At 42.9% G+C, this 23,490-nt stretch overlaps 1 protein-coding gene across 2 annotated transcripts in view; it reads left to right on the top strand.

Moving 5' to 3' along the window:
• Positions 1–23,490, top strand: part of LOC147683446 (dehydrogenase/reductase SDR family member 12-like) — a 325,191-nt gene that overhangs the window by 283,156 nt on the left and 18,545 nt on the right. For both annotated transcript variants that reach the window (XM_086943869.1, XM_086943868.1), the window contains exon 9: positions 14,327–14,464. In XM_086943869.1, coding sequence (XP_086799995.1) covers positions 14,327–14,464 — 138 coding nt within the window. The remainder of the gene's footprint in view (positions 1–14,326; positions 14,465–23,490) is intronic.

The following is a 23,490-nucleotide window of genomic DNA, read 5'->3' as shown; positions in this document are numbered from 1 at the left end:
CATCAAGCATAATACCGGCAGCGCCCAATTCATAAAGGCGCACCATCCAAGTAAGCAGGGCCTCACCGGGCCGTTGACGAAATCGTTGTAAAATGTCACTAACCTCCTGTTGAGTAAAATCCTCAATACAATCCAAAGCAATACCAGCTGGATTACCAGGGGCTTGTTGTAATTTGAGACGAAACACAGGATGAGCAGAAACCTCAGGAAGAGATTCCAAAGAAGCCCGCATCTTAGAATTAGAAGAACAATCGGGGCAAGACACATCACCTGAATGGGAAGAGCGACCATGGTCGCCGGGAACAACATTATCGTTACAAGAAGCAGATTTACAATCACGTCCGGGGAGGGAAGATTCACGCCTATCACCCTCCTCAGCCGAGGAGTCAGAAGCATTTGAATCCCAGATATTACCATCCCACTCATCAGGGTTCCAATCCAGTCCGGCTTTCGCCACGACCAGACGCACTTTCCGTGTAGACACACGACCACGACGGTGTTTATACTTATATCTCGCAATGCGAACTGCAGCCCTTTCGGCTATAGTTTGATACGTCTCAAGTTTGTCAGCAAGCAATTTATTCTGACAGCGTAAAAGAGTATGCGCATTCTGTAATTCAACACACTGTCCTTCCATATCCGCAAACTGTTTTCGTAACTGAACAAACTTCTCATGAAGAATTCTGTATGCATTGAGCACAATCCAACCTCTGCGTCCCAAAATAGGAAGCTCATCACCCTTCACTACTGGCGCTTTCTGCAAGCATGAAACCACATCAGCAGGTTCCGCCTGCTCCAAACAAGAAGACCAATTTTCACTCAAACCAGTAGAATCGGCCCACTCACGGGCCAAGGCCTCGTAAGGCGTAGACTCCCAGCCGGGAATCTGCATAGGCAATTTGAAAACAGATGACGATTTTTTCGCAAACATGTCGACACACAAAAACTATATACACAATTATAAACAAAAATTTATACGTACGAGCCGAGCGCAAACCAACAACATTAAAACAATACAGCGCACACAGGCTTCGTAAACAGTTCGTGACGCCAGATGTAATGGCCGGATTTTCCGCTTAGGTGGAATCAGCCCCTAGGGGCCCCTCTAACCCAGCCAAAACGTAATCACCTCCCTCCTTAGAACGTATTTACAATGGGTATGGATACATGTATGTACAGTTCGTACCTAAGGATGGGGAAATAGCAATAAACATGCATAGGTTTTCTACCATATTCTATTCACATCAGCTAGTCTCGCGGCCACCCAGACCCAAACTAATCTACCCTAGGGCAGATATGACACACAATCCGGCGTGTCTACACACGGGCCTGCAGTCCCAATGCTCTCTTTTACACACGGTTCACAATCCGGCGAACCTCCACGCTGGTATCCACCCCAGCGCTCTCACTTACACACGGTTCACAATCCGGCGAACCTCCACGCTGGTATCCTCCCCAGCGCTCTCATTAACGCGTATATCAACGACGACCACTTTCCTATGGACACCTATGGGAGCAACTTCTCATTTATCTACTTGGGATAAAACTATGATAATAAAAGTTAGTACGGTTTTCCAGATTATAATTTGTACCTTCTGCTCCTGGCATCAAAGGTCCCCTCGCTTCCTATTTGCTTGATCACTCCTTACCTGATCGGGATTTCACATCCGTTCATGCAAACAATTCTCAACTAGAAGCCTCAGTTACCATGATTGTACAAGAATACAAGGCACATGTCAGTTCACTAAGAACTAGGATATTTATTGATAATAAACACACAACACAATACTATGCAATGTAGTTTCTGCAAGGAAAAGGTAAAGGTTAGGATGCGCGCTTATTTAAAGAAAGGGCGGAGGTCACCTGGTTAATGTGAAGTCGGGGCTCGGTAGTCATCTAGGTTCCCTTCTTGTCTCTGTGTCTTGACTCGTCTCGAAGTCACACCCCAGCCGTCACAAGTACACGTCTGCACCGCTAGGCTCAATCTCTTCTGCTTCCCTTCAAGTCACTGGAACCTTGCTGGTTATTAGCTACCGTATCTCTCTCTCTCTCTGTCTCTGAGCGCTCCGCGCTATTTCTCCTTCAGTCTTTCTCAGAGAGTCTCGGTCTTAAATCTTTCTCGGACTTCAAAGATGGTGACTGTCCGCCGTGGAAATAATTAATAGCAGAGATGCTAACGGCTAGCTGCCGCCTACGAACTAACTCCCTAACTGTCTAACACCTTCGCTAATATCAAAGCCTGTTCCTTCATGGAAAGTTACGGCCAGTAACCTGCCGCCCACCAAATTCTTGTACCTCCCCGTACCAAGGACACGTTCCCAGCCGGCCGGCCTGAAGTTGTGTCTTCAGAGTGGAGAAAAATACATTCCTTCGATAAGGGCCAGCCTGAGCCGGTTCTCTCCAAGCGAACAACAGCTTGAAACTAAAACATTACACTTGACCTAGAAGGCCTCTCGAGCTACCAGGCAGAGGGCAAGATGGAGTCTGTCCCGTTTAAGGCCTACAGGGCCCAGAATACACATAACTCCATGGAAAATATCCTAACACGCTAGCAAAATGATGGATCATGACTAATACTTATATATTTATTTCCTAGCTTAAATTCATAAGCCCTACTCTAAGGAAAGGGGTACGAAAATACCCTACCGTGTCTCCTAAAGGGGTCCTACTTATAGTCCTAATCCCTATACTATAAGGCTGATAGACTGGAGTCATTCTCCATCATTCTCCCTCGAAAAGGGCCGGAAAAAGTCCGCCATTACACCCATGTACAACTCCCTGAGAATCACATGGCTAAAAAAAGCCCCTGTTTGCAGGTCGCTTGAAAATTGTTGCCACCAAGAAGCGTTGCGTATTTTAAAATCTGACTCTAGGGCTTCAGGGCCAGATATACGACGGCCTAAATAGCACCTTGCAGTCTTTTGTGACTCGCGATCTGCGAGGCGCTAATTAGGATGTACAACAGTGTGTAACTCACTATTGTGATTCCCAATGGGGTCGCAAATAGAGAGGCTCATGAATATTAATGAGCTTCTCACAATTTGAGACCCCATTGGGAATGGCACGCCCTCCCAGGTATGGTGGCCTGCTGGGCTCAGCAGACCACCATGTCGGGACTGCTTTTAAATAAAGCAGTTTTTTTTCTCAAATGCAGCCCGTTTTCCTGTAAGGAAAATGGAATGCAAGTAAAAAAAAAGAATTGTTTTCTTTTAATTTTTTAAGGCACCTGGGACCACTGCCTGCACTTAAAAAATATTTTCCCCTAGGTTTGCAACCCTATTACCACCCTCTTAAAGAATTTGAGTGTTTTGCGCCCACAATTGCGGACACAAAACATTTGTACATAGGGTTGCACATGCTATTAGGAAGGGAACGCCCCTTCCTAATAGCGAGTTATGAAACCATATTTTGCGAGTCGCAAAAAATTGCGTGTTGCAAAATAGGGTTTGTACATACCCCATGCTGCTTTTGCATGCTCAAACGGGTTTGCAAACCCATTTGCGCATGCAAAAACCGTTCTACATCTGGCCCTTAGTCGCTTGCGCAGTTGCTAAGTTTCTTGGTAAATTGTGGATCATTAAAAGGTCCGCATTAAAGATGAGTTAGCGCACATTTCCTTATTTTTTACAAATTTTTCTAACCCATGTTATAGAAAATATCTATATGTCATTTACTCTTGTATATAGATCTATTTTTAACATAGTGAATGCATGGTGCGTAATGTTATCGGGCGTAAGCCTTTGTTCCCACATATCTTATTCTCCTGACTGTTGTTTTAATTGTCATATAATTGGCTGGTATAAATCAATTGGAAATTGATATGTAGTATTTAATGAACTTTTGACACGTATTTATTCCAGATTCATGTACTGTTATACGTATTATGGTCACAATGACCGAAATAAAGTTTAATGATTGATTGGCTATTGCCACATACCCCCTTAAACTCACCCACCAGAAACAATGACCCCCTTTATTGCTGGGCCTCCCCCCACCTCAGTGCTTAGCCCTTTTTTGGCTTTTTGGTAGGTAGTTTGTGCTTAGGGCTCCCTAACATTTTGTTCCACATAAGGTATCCATGCCAAATTTGTGGCTTTTTTTCAATATCCCTGGGATCCTAAAAGTACCAAGGGTTTGTGGATTCTACAGGAGGGGATGGAGAAAATAAGCAAAGTATAGCTATGTTTTGAGTTTTTGGGGGTGGATTGGAAAATAATGTCCTGGATAAAAGTGTCTGTTTTTTCCTTAAAAAATGGCATCAATGAACAGTTTGCTTTGCTAAAGTCGCAATCTTCCCACCATTCAGGAATATGCAGAGCTGAGTAAAGAACATTTTTTTTACCACAGTTTTGCCATTTTTCAAAGAGGTCGCCCATTTTTAGGTTTTGGCTACCGTCCCACTGCGTAAGCAGTGGGTGGGCGGAGCCGAAATCTTTTGTTAGTAGAATGGGGGCCTGAACACGCCCCTCTTCTCCATTGGCTGGCCTCGTAAATGCTGGCCAGCCATTGGAGGAGAGGAGCGTCACTGAGTTCAGGGCCCGCCTTGACGCGACTCGGGGGCGTTTCCGTGTCTTTTTTTAAGTCACGCCCTCTCCTCTTCCCATTGGCTGGAATTTTACCTTCCAGCCAATGGGAAGGGGAGAGCATGCCCCCAAATCCCTACACGCACTCCCATCCCACCCCCGTCCATTCATTCCCCTGTCCTCGCCCTCCCTCTCTCCCTTGAAACACCTACGCTGTGTATTTAACGTTGCGCAAGTCCTGCTGGCAGAAAGGTGAAGCCAGAGACGCAGAGCCGGCTTGGACAGAGTTTCCTTCCGTTATGGTCGTTGTTTTAAAGGCTGCGTGCAAGGCTTATTACTATCAAAATGATTGCGCGACAAAGTCTGCCCTCGTGCCAGATAAGAGCACCAAAAATAAAAAGCCTGCCGTATCTATGGCACCCCCTCTACCACTCTGGCCCCCGGCCCTCTGCCTGCCTTCCCTCCCAGCTGAACACGCTAAAAGCGAGCTGCAGGCGCTACCCAGCGTGGCAGGCCAGGCTGCTGCGTGCCAGGGTGCAGACATACAACTTTTATGTCAAAGTGCGTGGGTTGTTGTCACCTGTGGCGTCGCTAGGGGGGGTGCGGGGGGTGCGAACCGCACCGGGTGACACCACCACATGGGGTGACACCGTGAGCCTCTCGAACTTGAAGACTTCTGTATTGGAACTCCTTAACTCCTTCCATCCAATCCATCTCCAAGCGTTGCGGGTAAGCCAGCATGCTGCGAGAGCTTTCAGCTGCAACGAACGCCCAACGGAGACGTGAGCAGATGTCACAGTGAGTGCAGGGCAGGGGCAGCGGTGGTATTATACTGAGGAACATTGTCAGCTGGAGCAGGGGTCCAGGCAGCAAGGAACTTAGCGCTTTGAAATATGGCGCATGAAGGCAGAGGAGCAGACGAAAGGACGGAGAGACCGCCACAAACCTGTCAAATACAGGAGCGACACAGAAGATGTCTCTTCATTAACTTTGAATATGCACGCAGCCAGCGCGAGGCAAATTGATTTTTTCCTTGTTTTGGACGAGTGAAAACTTTACATAACCTATTTTCGGATTCCTAAACCCCTTTTCCTGGTTAACAGAAATGTTTGATCCTCGACTGGTGACTTCATCTCCCTCTGCCGAGGTTCTTTTATTTGACAAATCTAAAACCGCTCAAAACAGGCTCTTCCCGAGATCTGGGCGTGTTAATTTCCAAAGACATCGCCAGCCTTTTTGGAACTTTTGTGTTTTTGATGGAGTTACAGTGACTCCATTAAAAATCTAGGTATGGGGTTTAAGTTTCTTTAACCTGTTTACCAAAGCTTCAATGTCTTAGGTGTAATATTGGCTTTTACAGAAGCCCAGGCGGTTAATGCACCTGCTGCAGCAGTTCAGTGAGCACTGGGATCCTTTCCTCTTTTCTACCCTTCATTGAAGGAAATTCGCCAAAAGCCGGGAAAAACAGAAGTGACATCACCTTGAGCTGGTGCCCTACCATTAGCCTCTCTACAGTCCCATGTTGAGGAAGAGAAGAAGACAAAATAATAATAATATAAGCCATAAAGTAGAACCCCAGCCATCCTCTGGTGTGAAGTGTGAAGGAACAATAGTGAACACTATTTCTGATATTAGCTGATGTTATTTCACTGGTGTTATTACACGGTGCATCCGCTCTTGTAATCTCCTATCGTCGTGGACAGTGAAAAACTAGCGTGAATCCTCTTCTGCACTGTGTTTACTGTTTGTGCAACAAAACATGAGCAAACTGGATACGCTCCACTATGTTTTACAAATCAATTTACACCGAGGCAGAAGTCGAGTACCCTGAATTTCCTTATATGTGTGTGACTGTGACATATAAATACTACCCGATGAAACAAATAAATTTATATATTGTTTAAGCATGGAGATGAAGCTGAGCGTAAGCCAAAATACGTTTGTTCAATTTTGTGCAGGCCGAGCGCACAAAGAGACGCAAGGCTGTTGAAAGAACATTGCGCTCTTTATTTTATAGAGCAGCTTCGGGATTGGCTGGGCTGGCAGGTCAGTGGAAAGCAGAAACTGAGAGCGGATCCTCTCACAAAGAATAAAGATCAGCGCACGTCCGTTTGGCTCATGAACAGGTCTTAGATATAAACACAGTTTGGAAACCCAGCTCCAGGGTCAACACAATAAAAAATATTTTCTCTTTAGAGCCAGGTGAGAGAAAAAGCTTTAATTTTCTTTATAATAATGTGCCGGCACCAACTTTTGTAACTGGGGAACTCACTGTGGTCGAGTCTTCCTGACACCAGCTGAACATCCTGTGACTCTCGGAAAATCAATTAATCTCTTTATGCTTAAAAAGGACTTGGACCTTGTGAAATTTAACTGGTGTTCTTGCAGAGTGCTCTGGTCCAATTTCATTGGTCTGAGTTTGCAACATATATACAAAAAATAGTAGTGCATACATGCTCACTTTTTTTACTTTGGAAACTGTTTTTTACACCCTGCCACTTTTAAATCTCATCAGCCACCACTGAGGCACGCGCTGCCGTCCAGCCAATTACAAAGCTAATGGAAGTGGGCATTCAAAATCCGGGCATCACCAGCACAGTGCGGCAGCCCAGAGCTGAAACCCGCACTGAAATTAATTAATTTAAAAAATTACGCAATATCATGGGGGACAATATAGCAATGGGGGTTTGCCGGATACGTTTGCCTTCTATGAAAGGTGTTAAGTCTTGGGACTCTTTATCTTCTTTGTGCCATGCCATGCTTTATGCTAGAGCGTTATTTGGCACTGGCGGACTCGGAGGAGGTCCATCATGGGGTAAGTCGTGAGGGGGTGACACCATGAGTTACCGCACTGGGTGACACCAACCCTAGTGACGCCACTGGTTGTCACTGTTTCCATGTTACTCCAGCACAAACGACGAAACTCCCAGAGTGTGCGCGTTCCTTCTGTAATCACTTCTTCACGAAGTCCAGCTGAGGAGGCAGATTAGCAGGATGGTGTGTGTTTTTTTGTCCTCCATCAGAAATAGCAGCGTTTGCCGGGTTGTGTACTGTAGGGAGCGAAGGCACGTCGCCTGCGCATATTACAAACTAACAGCTGTAGGAGATCAGAGAGCCGGGCCATTCTCTAAAGAGAAGAAAACTCAAAATGACTTCTACGATGAAAGAGAGATTCCCTAAAAAGTGTCCTAAAACGACCGCATTTCAGCCGGACTACATCGATGTAAATCTGAGGTCGGCGTTTGACTATTCACTGCATCCCCGTTGCAGCTACATTACTTTCAGTTTGCCATTTACGTGTGCACTCCAGAAACGGGTTCTTCGCAGTTCTAAAAATTAGCTTCCTTTATATACGTGCAAAAATGTCATAATGCGAAGGGGGTGTTAATCTAATACTATTGCTTCTTTAAAATGTAATGTTCAAAAGTTGAAACATACAGATTTCTAATTCCCTCACCAACAAGCTGTGCCGTGATGCAGAGTAATAGCAAGCTGGGCTAGTGTAAAATACGTGTAAACAATTATTTACTGAACTGTAATATTGAAAGGTAACAAAATACATTTTGCTGCGTAAGCAACAGCACAAAATTAAATGCATCGCAGATAACATAATGTTAAAAAAAAGTCGTTTTAATATTACTTGATGTAAATGAGGCAGCTGTTGGTAATGCAAGCTCGCCTGTTTCTGTTAATTTAAGACGAGACCATTTTTTTAGAAAGTACTTTAGCTATTTTGGTAGCAAAGTATATTTCAGAATGTGGTGCATTTACATACCTTCCATTGACATTTATTTTAATCGGGTCGTGTGAAATACGTAATTACCACAGGAAGTCAAACCCACCCCTCAACACAAAAAATGGAACAATTAGTTGCGTACGATGCAAAGCAAAATGCAATGTGCTGCCCACCACAAACTTCAGTAATTTTTTTTTTTAGGTCACATGTTGTAAATAGTCCATTTTTTAAATATAAGAAGTCAAACACGTTAGCTGCTAAAGTTCAAGGGCTTGGCTATTAGTGGCTTTTCGCAGTAAGCATAAACAAGCATTTACAATGCAACGGTTTCGCCTTTGGAAAATTTAGAGCTATTGGCAATGTAAATGACAATGACATTTATTTATCTGTTTTCAATACCAACACATAAATACAAATTTTGTCATTTACAATGCCAATAGCTCAAACTTTTCCAAAGGCGAAACCGTTGCATTGTAAATGCTTGTTTAATATTTGTTGTGCTCTCAACCCACTTCCAGTTTGTGGTGGAAGTCAGTGTGAAACCCATTGATAATTGAGAAAAGCCATGGATTTGTGAAAAGTAGATATAATTCTGAATTGAGGAAGTGGTCACATATGTAGATTTCTCAAGGTTTTTCCAAAAAAACTAACCTGCTGAAATAAAGAAATACTGAAAATGAGTAGGAAAAACTGTCATTTATGATAACGTTTATATCTGTAACTTTTTGTCATCATGGCTGATTTACAAAAGCAATGTATCATTACATCCGCCAAGACCTTCTGGTTATGAGGATATATAGGGTTTGTAGGTTTTCCAAGACCCCACGGTACCAAGAGCCAACAACTGAGCTGCACCACACAATGTTTTTTCATTGTGTACAGAGTATCAACCAACTCATATGGTGAAATATGTAGAATGGAAAATGTGTATCAAGGAAACCTATGTATTTCTGAAAGGGGCACAAGATATGGAGTTTAGGAACAGTGGTTATTTGTATCTCTAAATTTGTGGGTAATCGTACTAGCCTATGATTTAGAGAATATTTGTCAAAATGTATTCTTTTTTACACTTTAGCTTAACTGGGGGCTACAAGTGCAGCGAAATCCAATTGATAATACCAAGCATCCTACTATTCTATGCTCCCACATATCTTCTGTTAAAAATGGTGCCTCACTTATGCGAGTAGGAGTAGTCCAGCAACCGGAATCAACCCAAAACTCATGCTTTTTTGGCAAAGTGGGTAGCTGTGGATTTTGGCCCTAGCTCAGTCGCACCTAGGGAAACCTTACAAACCTGTAAATTTTTTTAAAGTAATCCCCTAGGAAAATTGAGAATGGAGTGATTTTCATAGCTCTCACCAGGTTGTTTACCCATAATACCTTGCAAACTTCAAACCTCAACTAAAAAAAACTAATTTTCCTTACATTTCAGTGATAGAAAGTTCTGATATCTATGGGGAGTCACAAACTCCCTTCCACCCAGCATTCCCTTAAGTTTTCTGATAAAAAATGGTACCTCACTTGTATTGGTAGGCCTAGTGCCCGTAACAGGAAATGGCCCAAAACACAACACTGATATATATCAATTTTGTTCCAGTCAAAACTAACCTGTTTTTTGCAAAGTGGTTAGCTGTGGATTTTGGGCCTTAGCTCAGACGGCGCCTTGAGAAACCGAGCAAACCTATACATTTTTGAAAACTAGACATATAGGGGAATCTAGTATGGGGTGACTTGCATGGCTCGCACCAAGTTGTTTTACACATAATCCTTTGCAGACTTCAACCTTTGACCAAAAAAACACATTTTCCTCACATGTGAGGGAAAGTTCTGGAATCTGCGGGAAACCACAAACCTGCTTTCACCCAGTACTCCCCTGAACAAAATGGTACCTCTCTTGTGTGGGTAGGCCAAGTGCAGGAAACAGCCCAAAACATAACATGGATATATCACATTTTTTCACTCAAAACTGACCCGCTTTTTGCACAGTATATAGCTGTGGATTTTGGGTCCTTGCTCAGGTGTCACCTAGGTAAACCTAGCAAAGCTGCACATTTTCTAAAACTAGGGTAATAGGGGATTACGGGGTGGTGTGTCTTGTGTGTATCCCATAAGGTTTTTTTACCCAAGTGCCATGTGAACCTCAAACCAAGGTCAATGGGAGCCTTTGCGCGTGGATTCCCAGTGGCCCCAGTTTGATCCGTTCCTGTTACAGGCACTAGGCCCAATCACATATTAATGGCAGCATTTATATTGGCAAAAGTGGAGCAATGCTGGTTGTTCGGTTTTTTGTGGATTCCTGAGGATTCCGAAAGTTTTTATCACGGAAATCTAAGGAAAATTCTGGATTTCAGGTAAAGTTTGAGATTTGCTGGGCATTATGGGTGAGAAAACCTCATGAGATTCACAGAAGGCACACTACGCTCGGATCCCCTGGTTGTCTACTTTTCCAAAATGTCTGTGGTAGGTAGGTTTCCATAGGTGGCGGATGAACATGGTCTCAAATCCTGCAGCTAACCCTATTGTTGATCTCTCCATGCAGCACTTTAGGGCCTTTTGTGTCAATGTCTTGTGGCCCACCCCCACAAGTAAGGACCAATTTTAACAGGGGACTAGGGTGAATGTTGTGTGGTGGGCAATTTGTGGCTCCCAGCAGATTACAGAAGTTTTTTTCACAGAAATGTCAGGAATGTGTGGGGCATAAAGACTGTTGCCCCGTTTACTTTGGGCACCCCATTTCAAAAATATTAATTCCTGGCTTCTAGCGGGCTCCCGGAGGAGCAGATTGAGGGCAATTACCCCAATCTGCCCCCCAGAGGGACAGAAAGAGTGTTCTCTCCTGTAGTTGGGATGGGGACATAACCAGGCCCATGGTAGGCAGCCATACCCCAATATTTTCTAATTTAAAAAAACTTTCCCTGGAGTCTAGTGGGCTTTCTGCCCCTCAAGGGCCAGATCAGGGATAATTACCCCATCTGCCCCCCAAGAAGAAGATTCTCTCTTTACCAACTATACCTCTCCTGTTAGATTCATTGCTATGGGGGCTGAGATAGCCCCCCAGCTTACATTCAATGACAGAAAAACAAACCCATCAGATTGTTCTGCCTTCACTTGTACTAATATGACGTCAGAGCGCCCTGTGCACTAATTGCTATTGTAGTACAAAATAAAACATTCAGGCTGCTCGGTAAGTTCTTCCGGAAAACCCTGATGAAAACAAAAAGGCTGCTCGGTAAGTTCTTTCAGTGCAGCCTGATGAAAACAAAAAGTAAAGGACTTTCTCTGGTGTTGAGTACCAGAGGGGCTTTAGGTGCCGCCCTAGTATCGGCCAATGGCTGACACACGCAATGGAGAGGTGTCACCTATAGGGTTAAAAACCCTACTGTCTCTGGCTGGTTGGTGTCAGTGCCACTTAGCCTAGAATGCTGGGAGTCCACAAGAGCTAGTGCCAGCGTTCTAAGCAACCTGATTGGGTGGGTCAATCTAAGCACAGTGCAGGTGCTTAATCAAACTGTTGGCCTTTTGCTGGGGTTGAAGTGCTGACAGAAATGAGAATGCTCAAGCAAATGCTAAGGAGACGAGCATTGTCATTTGTGAATGAAATCTTGGGACAAAGAAGAACATATGAAAAAGTCTCCAAGTCTAAAAGATGTCATAAGTAGTTGATAAACTCCGGTAGAAAGAAGATGTATTCTGAAAAAAGTAATGTACATACTTCTCAATGGTTTATGTCTCTGCCAGAGGGCAGTGTTGAATTCATGTCATTGGTAAGTATGGTTTAAAGCTGTGGGAGCTTCTGTTTGGTGGGCACTGGGTAAAGAGAAGGAAGAACGCATCCTTCATTATCCTCTTAGTCACTCTTCAGGATCACTAAATACATTACTGTCATAAACCAGCAGTGGTTTATGTCTAGGCCTGGGCATAACTACCCCAGAGTATTCTGTCTAAATTCAGTAATTTCTTGTTATTCTTTTGACACGATATTACCAAAAACGGTGTGAATATGCCTGTTTCCATGATTAAGATTAATTTGGATCAAAATTCTTACTAGAGGAGTTCAGCAACAACTACCGTAGCAAGCTCAGATAGATTCTGGCTGATTATGTTTGTGCCGTATTGCTTTTGGCACTGGTTTCTTAGCGCAAAAGGCTTCCTTGGTCCATTATTTATGCAGTGGTGCATTTTGTTCTAGGAGAATAGAGCTAAATATTGGCTTACGCTCAGAGTAATTCCGCATATTCTCAAATAATTTTGCTGTAATTTCTCGTAATCCTGCTACAGCAGATTACAGGAGTTAACTTCCACCGCATATTATGTCCTCACCTCCCTAAAAAGAGAGGTGCGTCCGCAGCTCCCATTAAGATATAGCATGTGTAGTTGTCTTTCTCCCTATTGGGCTGAGAATGCCAATCCATTCGGGGACTTCATTTAACTGAGAAGCAGGGAGGAACTCCAAAAGTGTGTTTTATGCTGGTATGATATACAAACATCAGTAACAGGACTTTGAATGGCAATAGATCTGGCCTTTAATCCACTAGTACATGCCAGACCTATTGGTTTTGCCATTGGTTTTTTCTTTATTTTGTTAGTATTGCAAAGGAGAAAGGGGAACAGGTGATTCAGGTCAATGCTAGCACAATCAAAGTAAAAGCAGAAAAAAACTGAGAGCTGCCATATATAAATGCTATTGCAATAGTTTAGCATTGTTTTACTGTTAAAAAAGAGAGGCAGCACATTTAGAAGCAATCCGTCTGCCCACAAGAAACAGTACAACATTAATACAGTATGTAAAATACCACGCTAAAATGGCCATGCAGTAAACATAGCATAGGGCCCATGTTCTATGATGTAGTGCAAGGTTCTCCAAAGTCAGTCCCGGATGTCCTGGAGGGCCGGATCTATGCAAGATGTTTAACATATCCACATTTAGATTCATGTAGTTATCCTAAAAATCTGCTATGGATCCGGCCTTCCAGGACCGACTTTGGAGAACTCTGGATATAGTGGAAAGAATCACAATATTAAAACAATTTAACACACCAATAGATTAAGAGAGGTGACACAATTTTGCAGTTAACAAAGCTCTGTCAAGAGGTAAAGATCCTCTGCTACCACCAGGTTCACTCATGTTTACGTATTTGACTCAATGGAAAACCTGAAGCGAAAACAATATAAAAATAAATTACCAATATGATGGCTAAAACACATCATTATAGAGCCGCTGTTTTGGAAAATGGTGGAAGGGTTGCTCTAGCGATTTATTTTCTGTTGCTATAAGACTAATTGACCACCAAAACAAATGTTTTGACACCAAAATAAAGTATATAAGTCTCATGGTTCCTGAAATATATATCATGCAACACATCCGCCATTTTTAAAAATTCAGCCCGGATCAGCAATTTCTACCCAAGCTAAATTACTTCTCTAATGATCCAAAAACACAAATCAAAAATGAAAAACTCCAGACAACAATTTTTTTATGATGGTGGATTATATAGTCTGCTCGATAGTTGACGCTGAAGTGGGTGAGTGCATTTTACGCACATGGTGGAAAGCAAAGAGTGCAGAAATAGGTTTGATATTGCTATATGCTAATCAGTGAGGGTTGTGGTGGTACAAGAGAGTCAAGGCTTTACTGTATGGGACAAGCCAGCAGTTCATGGCACCTTTAAATTGCAAACCATTGTTGATAAATATTATTTTCTTTGGCAGTTAATTCCGCAATTTCCATGTCTGTACCTTCTATACTGATTTTGTAGTTGGTGGAATTTCCAGCATTGGGGACATTCTTGATCTAAAGTGTCTCCTTTTATTGTGTAATCTGAGTTTTAATTTTAAGAAGCTTGATTCAAGGTGGTGGAGTGCACCCTATGTGTGATGCATAGGGCATTGAAGGATACTCTTTGAGGCCATAGGTAGCCAGTGCATTCATTGTGGGCATGAGAAAAATGGGCCCATATGTTTTAGTTGAGGACTTCTCCAGTGTAGGGTTGTGTAATGTATGTTTTTTGCCAAACTCGTAATTTAATATTTAAGAAGACTGCCTATTTTTATTTTTGCTTTCATTCAGCTGTTCGTATGGCAATGCCTGAATTTTACGGATTCATGAAAAGTAAACTAAGGAGTCCAGAGCAAGGAGCAGACACTGCAGTGTGGTTGGCAGTTTCTAAAGCAGCCATAAGCCATCCAAGCGGGCTATTTTTCCAGGGTAAGTACAGATACTCTGTAATCCATCACTGCTTTGTTATGGTATTTGTCATAACAGACCAATAACATTTTAAGTAAATGAAAAACTGCAATTCGCTTTTGGCTCCTGCCTCTCCCTGCAGGGAAATCTTATATTAAGTGATTTCACCTTGAGGTAATAACCTCAATCACTGCTGTCCGAGAGGACACTATTCCTAAAAAGGCCTGAAAATAGAAATATTTGTAAATTGTACTTAAATAGGCAAGGCATGTATCTTGAGAACATTGATAACTTTCTGGTAATTGGTAAAGACGTTTTACAGTACTCCTCGGAAGTTGCAGCAGTCGCAATGTAATTGCTTAATTCCTGTGGATGGATTCTGTCAGACACAAGGCACAGCCTATATCGAGAAACGGTCAGTTTTAAGTAACTTCTGGAAAGTCAGATAGCCTATAATGTAGTGGAGAGCTGTAGGGAGGAGAATCCAATCTTTGTGGGTGAAGGAGTGTTCACTCATGAAGGAGTACGTTTCCAAATCATTATAGGCACATGGAAAAGAACAGGTGCCTGCTATCACAGCTCATTCATTAGGACGCCCAATTATTTTATTTATTTATTTATTTTAGGGAGTTTTATATAGCGCAAACTTGACCCGAAGGTATCAGGTATCGGAACGCTTTACATAGCACCAGTTGCGTTACATTAGGACACATTCATTTTTTTGTTAGGCACGGAGAGATTATAAGTGATTTGCCCACAATCACAGGATGGTCAGGGTCGTTGCCGAGACTCGAATCCAGTTCCCCAGATTCGAGGTCGACCGCCCTAGCCGTTAGGCCAACTCCTCTCCCCAATTATGAACAGTCAACACTCATAGCCTCTACATGGACCCGCAGAGAGTTCTTTCCACCTATCGACAGAACCCTTTTCAATGAAAGATAAAGTTTGTTACTAATGATGACAGACTTAAGCAAAGGAAGTAAATGTACTTCCTTTGCTTAAGTGTGGTGTCATTATCATATGTTCGAGGCATGTGTGCTGCAGATACACATGCCTTGCATAAGTCCGCCATCTAATGTTGGGCTCCGATGATTACAAGTTTTTTTTTCCAAGAGATTTTATTCGAGTCACACAGCTGTGTGACCCCTCTTCTTGGTAATACTTTGCATGGTCATTGACTCCATCTTCAGATTGTTTTTTTTTGCGATGTAATCTCTCGCGCTCTGGTTCGAGGCTCCTTCAGGCTTCCTTCGGGTCTCTATTAGATCTTCACTCAACGGTATTGTCTCGATCGCGTAGTTTAATTGCATACGAGCAATCACCCTTCTGCGTAGCGGGTCTTCGGCTCACTTCCTCAGCCCATAGGCCATATCCGGCCAGGACTCCCTTTCTCCACTTCCAACAGCCTTTGGAGAATGAACTGCTAATGGAATGAACTCTCTTCTGCTTATGTGTGAAATGTCACTCTAAGTATCCTCATAAATAACATCACTCTTTTTACAACCTATGCCTCTCGCCTGATCATTGAGAGGAAATCTGTGAGGCCTGCAAGTCTTTTAGATCAAAAAAGAATCTTGGAGATCAACATGCTCGACTCCTAAAAATGCAGTGAGGGCAAGAGGATGACGTATCGGACATCTTTGGTTGACAACAGGAGGAAGACAAGGAAGCTTGGGCAGCACAAGAGGAACCACTGTCTATCCATGATTCTGAGTCCTAGTCCGACCAGGATTCATCCACCCTTCAACCGGCACAGAAGCATTAGACACGGAGTACTTTTACCCCCAAAGCCCAAAACATTGGCTCTGACCAAAAAGATGGCTTATGGTACACCACTTCAAAAAGGCCATGGCACTCACTGGAAAACTGACTCAGAAGCCCCATTCTCCGGCTCAGCTCCGGAAGTTCGGCCTGCAGAAGGGACCTCCACTTCGTCGCCCTCTGGATCAAAGCTCTTCGATCATCCGTCTAGGCACAAAACAAAAACATGCTATTTCGGATCTGACCACAGGTACAACTAAATGGAAGCTTCCTCCACCGAAATGCTTCATTTTCGGACTGGAATCTCCACCGGAGCCGATCCTCAATGTAAATCAGGAAATGCTTTACCCTAAGCAATAAGTGCTCCAGATTCAGCTTGGAATTAAGAAATTAGTGCTTCTACCAGCACAACCTCAATCTTAAAAAAAACAAGGAACTTTGAAGAGGCTTTGGACGTGCCTCTACAGCCTCCAAAGAAAAAGAAGAATGCTGCCACTATCCTATTACACCTCCCTATTACAGCTTCACCTAACTGACAAACACCACCCCCACCATCTACTGCACCACCTTATTTGCCAGAATTTTCTGAGGCAGGTGACATGTTTCCTCACTCACCCATGGTAAAGGATGATGAGGATATACCACAAAACATACACCCTGGGGATGCTTGGAATGACTATGATGTTGAACTACAAGGAGATACAGACCCTGATCTCTGATGATGTTTCTGCATATCAGAATTTATTATCAAGGTCAGCAGCTTTCCATCAAGCCCCCTTACATAAGGACACTATAGAGGAGGCTGTTCTTTTGGAAACTTAATCTAATGCTCTGAAGGGGGGCACCATAGCTACCACACCTTAAGGCAGAGGTGTCCAAACTGTGGGGGAGGCCTAGTGGGGCCTCAAGTGATCTCAAGGGGGTCATCTGGCTCTGGTGAAAAGAAGCATTAAGCTGATAACAGTGTTTGAATTCAGAAGAAAAAGATTAGCAGCTGGCCATCGCTGTCATCTTTTGTCATTTATATCCTGGCTGGGAGAAGGCGTCAAAAGGGGAGGGTCTCCAAATAATCTTGAAAACCCCCACCCCCATTTCTAATAATCCTACTGTGAGTACGTTTACATGTTGGTAAGGCCTGCCTGACCAGAATAGTATGTTTGGCTATCATGTATTTGATTGCATTTTTAAAACGGTATCCGGTCTAAACTCCAATATTTAGACCTATTTAAACATTGTCAGGTAAATACAATAATTGTGAAAAAGTTTAAGGGGGGCCACAGTTATTATATTTTTTCACTGGGGGGTGCAGAATAAAAAAGTTTGAAGACCACTGCCTCAAGGGCATAGTGCGTCATGCAGAGGACATTTTTAAAAGACCCTGTCAAAGATAGAGTCATAAAACCACACATTGACAAAAAATATAAGGCTGCACCATCAGATCCTGTATATATTAGAGGTCAGTTAACCTCAGACTCTAATAGTCTCTAATGCAAGAAAGACAGCTAACTTTGAAACATCTGGAGATTCACCGCCTCCCGAGAAAGTGTCTAACTAATATATGCTTCTGGGAAATGGGTAGCTGTACTTTAGCGCATAGCCTACAGCCAGGCTCTATTAGCTAGATATGACAGAGCACATTGGGACAAAATGGAGGGGATCTTCCAACACCTCCCAGAGGAACACAGGAAAAGAGGGCAGGAAATTGTTAATGAGGGAAACCTCATTACCAACAATTCCATAAAATATTCATTAGATGTAACTGACACCACTGCTACAGGTATAAATACTAGCACCCTATTACGTAGGCATGCATGGCTCCATGTTTCAGGATTTGAGCCTGAGGTCCAACAGGCAATTTTAAAGCTACCTTTTAATAAGAAACATATTTTCAGACTTCAAGTGAACACAGCCCTTGAGAAAATGAAAAAGGACACGGAGGTGGGAATATCAATGGGGGCTCTACAAACAACCTTTCGTAGGCCCAACTATAAGCAAGGTGCAAGATCTACCTCCTCAGACAACACTGGGCCAGCATACAGAAACCAAGGATAAACCTCACTCCAAAATCATTCTACAGAGGTTCCTACAGAGAAAACAATTTTAATGGAAGAGGTCGCAGGATTTAATACCTGTACCTCAAACAACAATACCAAGCAATGACTTTCTTACAATTCCCTAGACAACTAACACTTGCTCGGGGGACATCTTCAAAACTTTCTTCCTATTTGGAAATCAGTGACTACAGATCAGTGGGTTCTTGGATATTATCCAACATGGTTACTTGCTGGAGCTCATTACAACTCCTCCAAATATCCCACCCGCAAACACAAACTATCAATTCAACATCAAAGTCTCCTGCAACAAGAAATAATAGCTCTACTACAAGAAGAAGCAATCGGACTAGTGCAACAATAGTATCGGCGAACAGGAGTATACTCACTACACTTCCTTATTCCTAAAAAAAGATGGGTCGCTATAACTCATTCTCGATCTCAGATCACTAAATCATTACATGGTATCAGAACATTTCTATATGGTCACGCTTCAGGAGTTCATTCCTTTGCTACAGAAATGAGATTTCATGGCTGCCTTTGACTTAAAGGACACTTACTTCATATACCTATTCATCCCACACACAGAAAGTAGCTGAGGTTTCAATTCCAAGGAAATCGTTAGCAATTCAAGGTTCTTCCCTTTTGAATTACCACTACAAAAAGGGTATTCACAAAATGTCTAGCAGTAGTGGTAGCACATCTACACAGACAATGCATACATGTCTTTCCATATTTAGATGACTGGTTAATAAAAGTAAGCAACCTCAGCCTTTGCAAACAAAATACTCAACAAACCCCAACCTTACTCCATCATCTAGGGTTCATCATCAACCTACAGAAGTCCTATCTACAACCAGCTACCATACAGTCATACCTAGGAGCCATGCTTAACACACATTCAGCATTGGCATACCCAAATGCAGACAGAATACACAGCATAGTAACATTAATTCAACAGTTTCAAACAGGGAGTCAAAAACCAGGCAAAACATTTCTATGACTTTCAATAGTTACATATGCCAGACTACACACATGGCCTCTCCAGGAATGCCTCTCTCATCAAAGGACACCGTCATTGGGTCAACTTAACAATATAGTGTTGGCATACAGCTGCACACATCACTCTCTGCCAGTTTCACAAATAATTCTCACAGCAGATGCTACCCTCATTGATTGGGGTGCACATCTCCAAAACCTCACAATTCAGGGGGCATAGGACTCCAAACACAAGGATCTCCATATCAATCACCTAGCGGTGCAAGCTGTTCACCTAGCAGTGAAAGACTTCCTACCTCACCTACAACCCAATGGTGTCCTAATTCGAACAGACAATATGGCAACTATGTATTATATATTATAACGGGGTGGGGGCACTCTTTCCAATTATCTTGAATAGCACAGAAAATATGGAGAACAGCAATACATCACAACATTCACCTCCTAGCAGAACATGTCCCTGGCACAGGCAATCAAATTGCAGACTTTCTAAGCAGGAAACAGCAACAAGTCCACAAATGGGAACTCCACCCCATGGTTCTTCTACCATCCTTAATATAATGGTGGTTCCCACAAATAGATCTGTTCACAACCCAGCAAATACAAAATGCCCAAACTTTGCAAGCAGGTATCCTCACCAACAACCCACGAGCAATGCTCTATGAATGAACTGGAAAAAGAGAGGAGTTAGGCCCAAGGGGGTTAGGCACAAGCAGGGCCGTATTATAACTTGTTGAAGAAGAATGTGCCTGTGCCTCACATTTTTTTTGAAAGCTAGATGTCTTTGCTAAATAGCCAAACCCATTGATTTTATTTATTTTCACCTTTTTATTATCACTATTTTTTATTCTTAGTTATTTCTTTCAATCTTATAAGAGACATGTGTCCTTTCATATCAATACATCCTTGTTCTCAAAAAATTTACAAACACAGTTAAATAAAAAATAAATGTGCTGTTCTCGAAATTATTTAGCAAACACACGTAAATCTATACCACTATTATAAAGAGAGAACTGTGTCCTTTGAGCCAGGTAAACTCGAAAAGTACACCACCAATCACAACACCCAATACAGCGTTGGAAAGGGGAGGTCCAGGAGATGGACATAGGCTATAGAAAACCACACCATATACATTAGGGGGGGGGGGACGTTAGGGGAAAAGTAGTCCGTATGGGCGTATGGATACAGTGATTGCGTGCGGCGTTCAGCGTCGTCACAACGCTTGCGAGAGACGCAATGGCGTGTGGGCGTGACGTCACGTCAACGCGACGTTCGCTGTCCGGAATGGAGCGCAGGAAGGAGCAAGGGAACAAAACACGACATGCAGAGAGGAGCGGTGGCGCGGGACCGACACACAACATTGGAGTGCCCAGCGCAGGGAGGAGCGGCGATGCTGGTGGGAGCGCAGGAAGGAGCAAGGGACACACACCCGACATGCTGGGAGGAGCGGCGGCGCGGGAGCTGGTATGTACGCTCTGCTGCTCCCGCTGATGGCCGCTCTGCTGCAGGTCTCCTGCAGATGTGCTGCCCCCAGCCCCCTTCTGCCCCGGACAATGTCGGGGCGGGCTGCTAGTAAGACATAAATGTGGAATACAATATATATCACAAACACTTTTTACATGAAAAATCATTTTAACAAAAAAGACATACAATACATATATTGCTATTGGTGGAATGCTTTGGTTATGATTCTTAAGACTCTTTAATGTCTATATTCGATATCCAATCTTATACATGGCACGTTGGATTTTTGTGAAAAACTGGAGATTTTTCTCTCTGATCACAAATTTAAATTATTCAGTAATCCTCTGTATATTTATCTGCCGACGCGTTTCTGTTCCTGGGCGCGAAGTACCAGGAAACTCATCAGGGCAATTATATTCAAACAGCAATGGCGATTTCTGTAAGGGTATGTGACATAAAACAATTATTACAAGAGGCTCCTTTCTATTTGCCTTTTGTTCACTAGTCTCATTATTTGTGGTTGGGTCATTTACCTTAGGCTTCTTATTTATCTTTCTCTTCTTTGCATATTTTAAACTAGCAGGTAATTGTTCACAGTAGGCAGTAGTTCTGTGTGAAACAGAAGAAACTGTCATTGTTGTGCATTTTTATTACTTTATTTAAGTGTTTCTGCTGTTGGCAGCTGTCTCCTACCTTTCTTTCTTTTTAAGTCTGTTTATCAAAGTTGTGTGGTGGCAGTTGCAGCCCTGTAAACAATAAACAGGCTTAATGGTAAGCTTGCATTAGAGGAACAAAGTTTAACTTATTCTATTTTTCACTCGGTATGGACTCGTTATATATTGTACCTTCTGCTGGGCATTCACGACCTGCTGTGCATTCAGCGTTTCAAATCGTTGTTGCAGCGTCTCCTTACAATTACGGGCTTGCTTTTTAACTTGACTCACATACTCTGCAGGAAATATATTTCAGAACGCGGTTACTGGTTATCATTCTATGTCTACCTTGGTAAACTATTGCTGCCATTGTGGAGAAGTGTGGCTCACTGGTTAGAGCAGGCAGGCCCTGAAGCAGAGGTCAGACCCGGGACCAGGGTTCAATTCCCGACGCGGCAGGGTGTTGAGCTCAAATGTCCACGGACTCGATAATTCTCGCTTCGGTGCCTGACCTAATCATGGGTTCACACTCTGCAACTCTGGGCATTAAGCTTGCTTAATCTCCACAACGGCCCCCCGCGGCGGGATGCCTGGCTTTCACCTTGGGGATGCCCTGTAGGGGCTATCTCACAGGGAAAAGCCAGGACGGGTTCCCAAGGCAAGCGCAGAGATACCCCTTCGGGGGTCGATTCAGGCGCTATATAAGAAATATAATAATAATAATAATATCTTTTTTATCTTTTTCCGCTTACCTCATTTTAGATCTCTATTCTGCAATTGCTTTCAGCTCCTTCTTTGTTTGGCCAGCAATGGAGTTTGTACTCGGTGTTCAAACTAATATGGTTTCCATGTGCTTGGGAGTTGTAGTTCCTGAGTGTTGTCCAATAGGACCCTATTACCTTGAAAAAAACATTGAAATGCATTCTGGGTGCAGTAGTTTTTAAGTTTTTGATAACTCTGACATGCTATTAAGACCTGTCAGTGTACAGTTGTACTTAAGAATGAGGGAAGCCTCTTTTCTAAGTAGCGCATCATCAATATCAATTTGATGTTTCGAAGTCTTAATGACCAACAGTATAGTCCATTTGAAGTCATATTCATTGTGAGATTTCTCCCAAACATTTTCTACCATTGGTACAGTGTTCACTTTTTTCCTTATTCGTGATCTGTGTTCGGCGATCCTAGCATTGACTTGTTGGTTTGTTTTGCCTATGTATATTTTAGAACATGGGCAAACTGTGGCGTATACTGCGTTCTTGGTTCTACAATTAGTGAAATCATGATGTTTCCATCTGATATTGTTGTGGATGAAGTCCGTGCTTTCTATTGTGGAGTGGCAAGCAACACAATTGCCGCACTTGTGATGACCTTAAATAGGTTTCAAGTTCAATTGTGTTAATAAATCACTTTTTTGTTTAGGTAGGGAGGTATCGGCTCCAACTATTTGCTGGCCAATACTTTGGCTCTTTTTCATTGCAAATAGTGGTTTGGGAAAAGGGCGTTCTAGGTTTTCAAGGAGGTGCCTGTTCTTCAAAACAATTTGTCTAAATTTGTTTGTGTCAGAGCCAAATGTTGATAAACACACTAACCTGTCTAGGGGTTTCTTCTCTTTGACAGTGAGGAGGGTTTCTCGTGGTGTGAATCTCGCTCTTTTTGCGGAGTGTCTAAGCAGCTTTTTGGGGTACCTTCTTTTTGTCATCTCATTACAAAAAGAGGTGGCATGTTTTTCAAATTCCGATACCATTGTGCAATTTCTCCTAATCTACCATAAGGTAGGTTTCCTTGAGGCCTCTTGGATGCGCACTTTTGTGGTGCAGTTTAGTGTTCCTGTCTGTTTTTTTCTCATAAAGGAATGTTAAACACTAGTCAAGGGGGGAGACCTCAACATCTAGGAATGTCATTTTTTTAACTCGATTCTACAGAGAACTTGATGTCGGGCATTCAACCATTCGTGGAACCAATTTAATTCTATCTGGCTCCCCTGCCACAGGACCCAGATGTCGTCGATGTATTGTTGCCACTGCAGTATGTTTCCTTGAAAGGGATTATTTTGTTCTATGTACTTTTTTTCATATTGGGCCATAAAGAGCACTGCGGTCTCCGGTGCATAAGGACATCC

Source organism: Lissotriton vulgaris, chromosome 11 (assembly GCF_964263255.1).
Source record: "Lissotriton vulgaris chromosome 11, aLisVul1.2, whole genome shotgun sequence".
NCBI lineage: Eukaryota > Metazoa > Chordata > Amphibia > Caudata > Salamandridae > Lissotriton > Lissotriton vulgaris.
The sequence above is the reverse complement of the archived record's forward strand: the minus strand, read 5'-3'. Positions and strand labels throughout refer to the sequence as shown.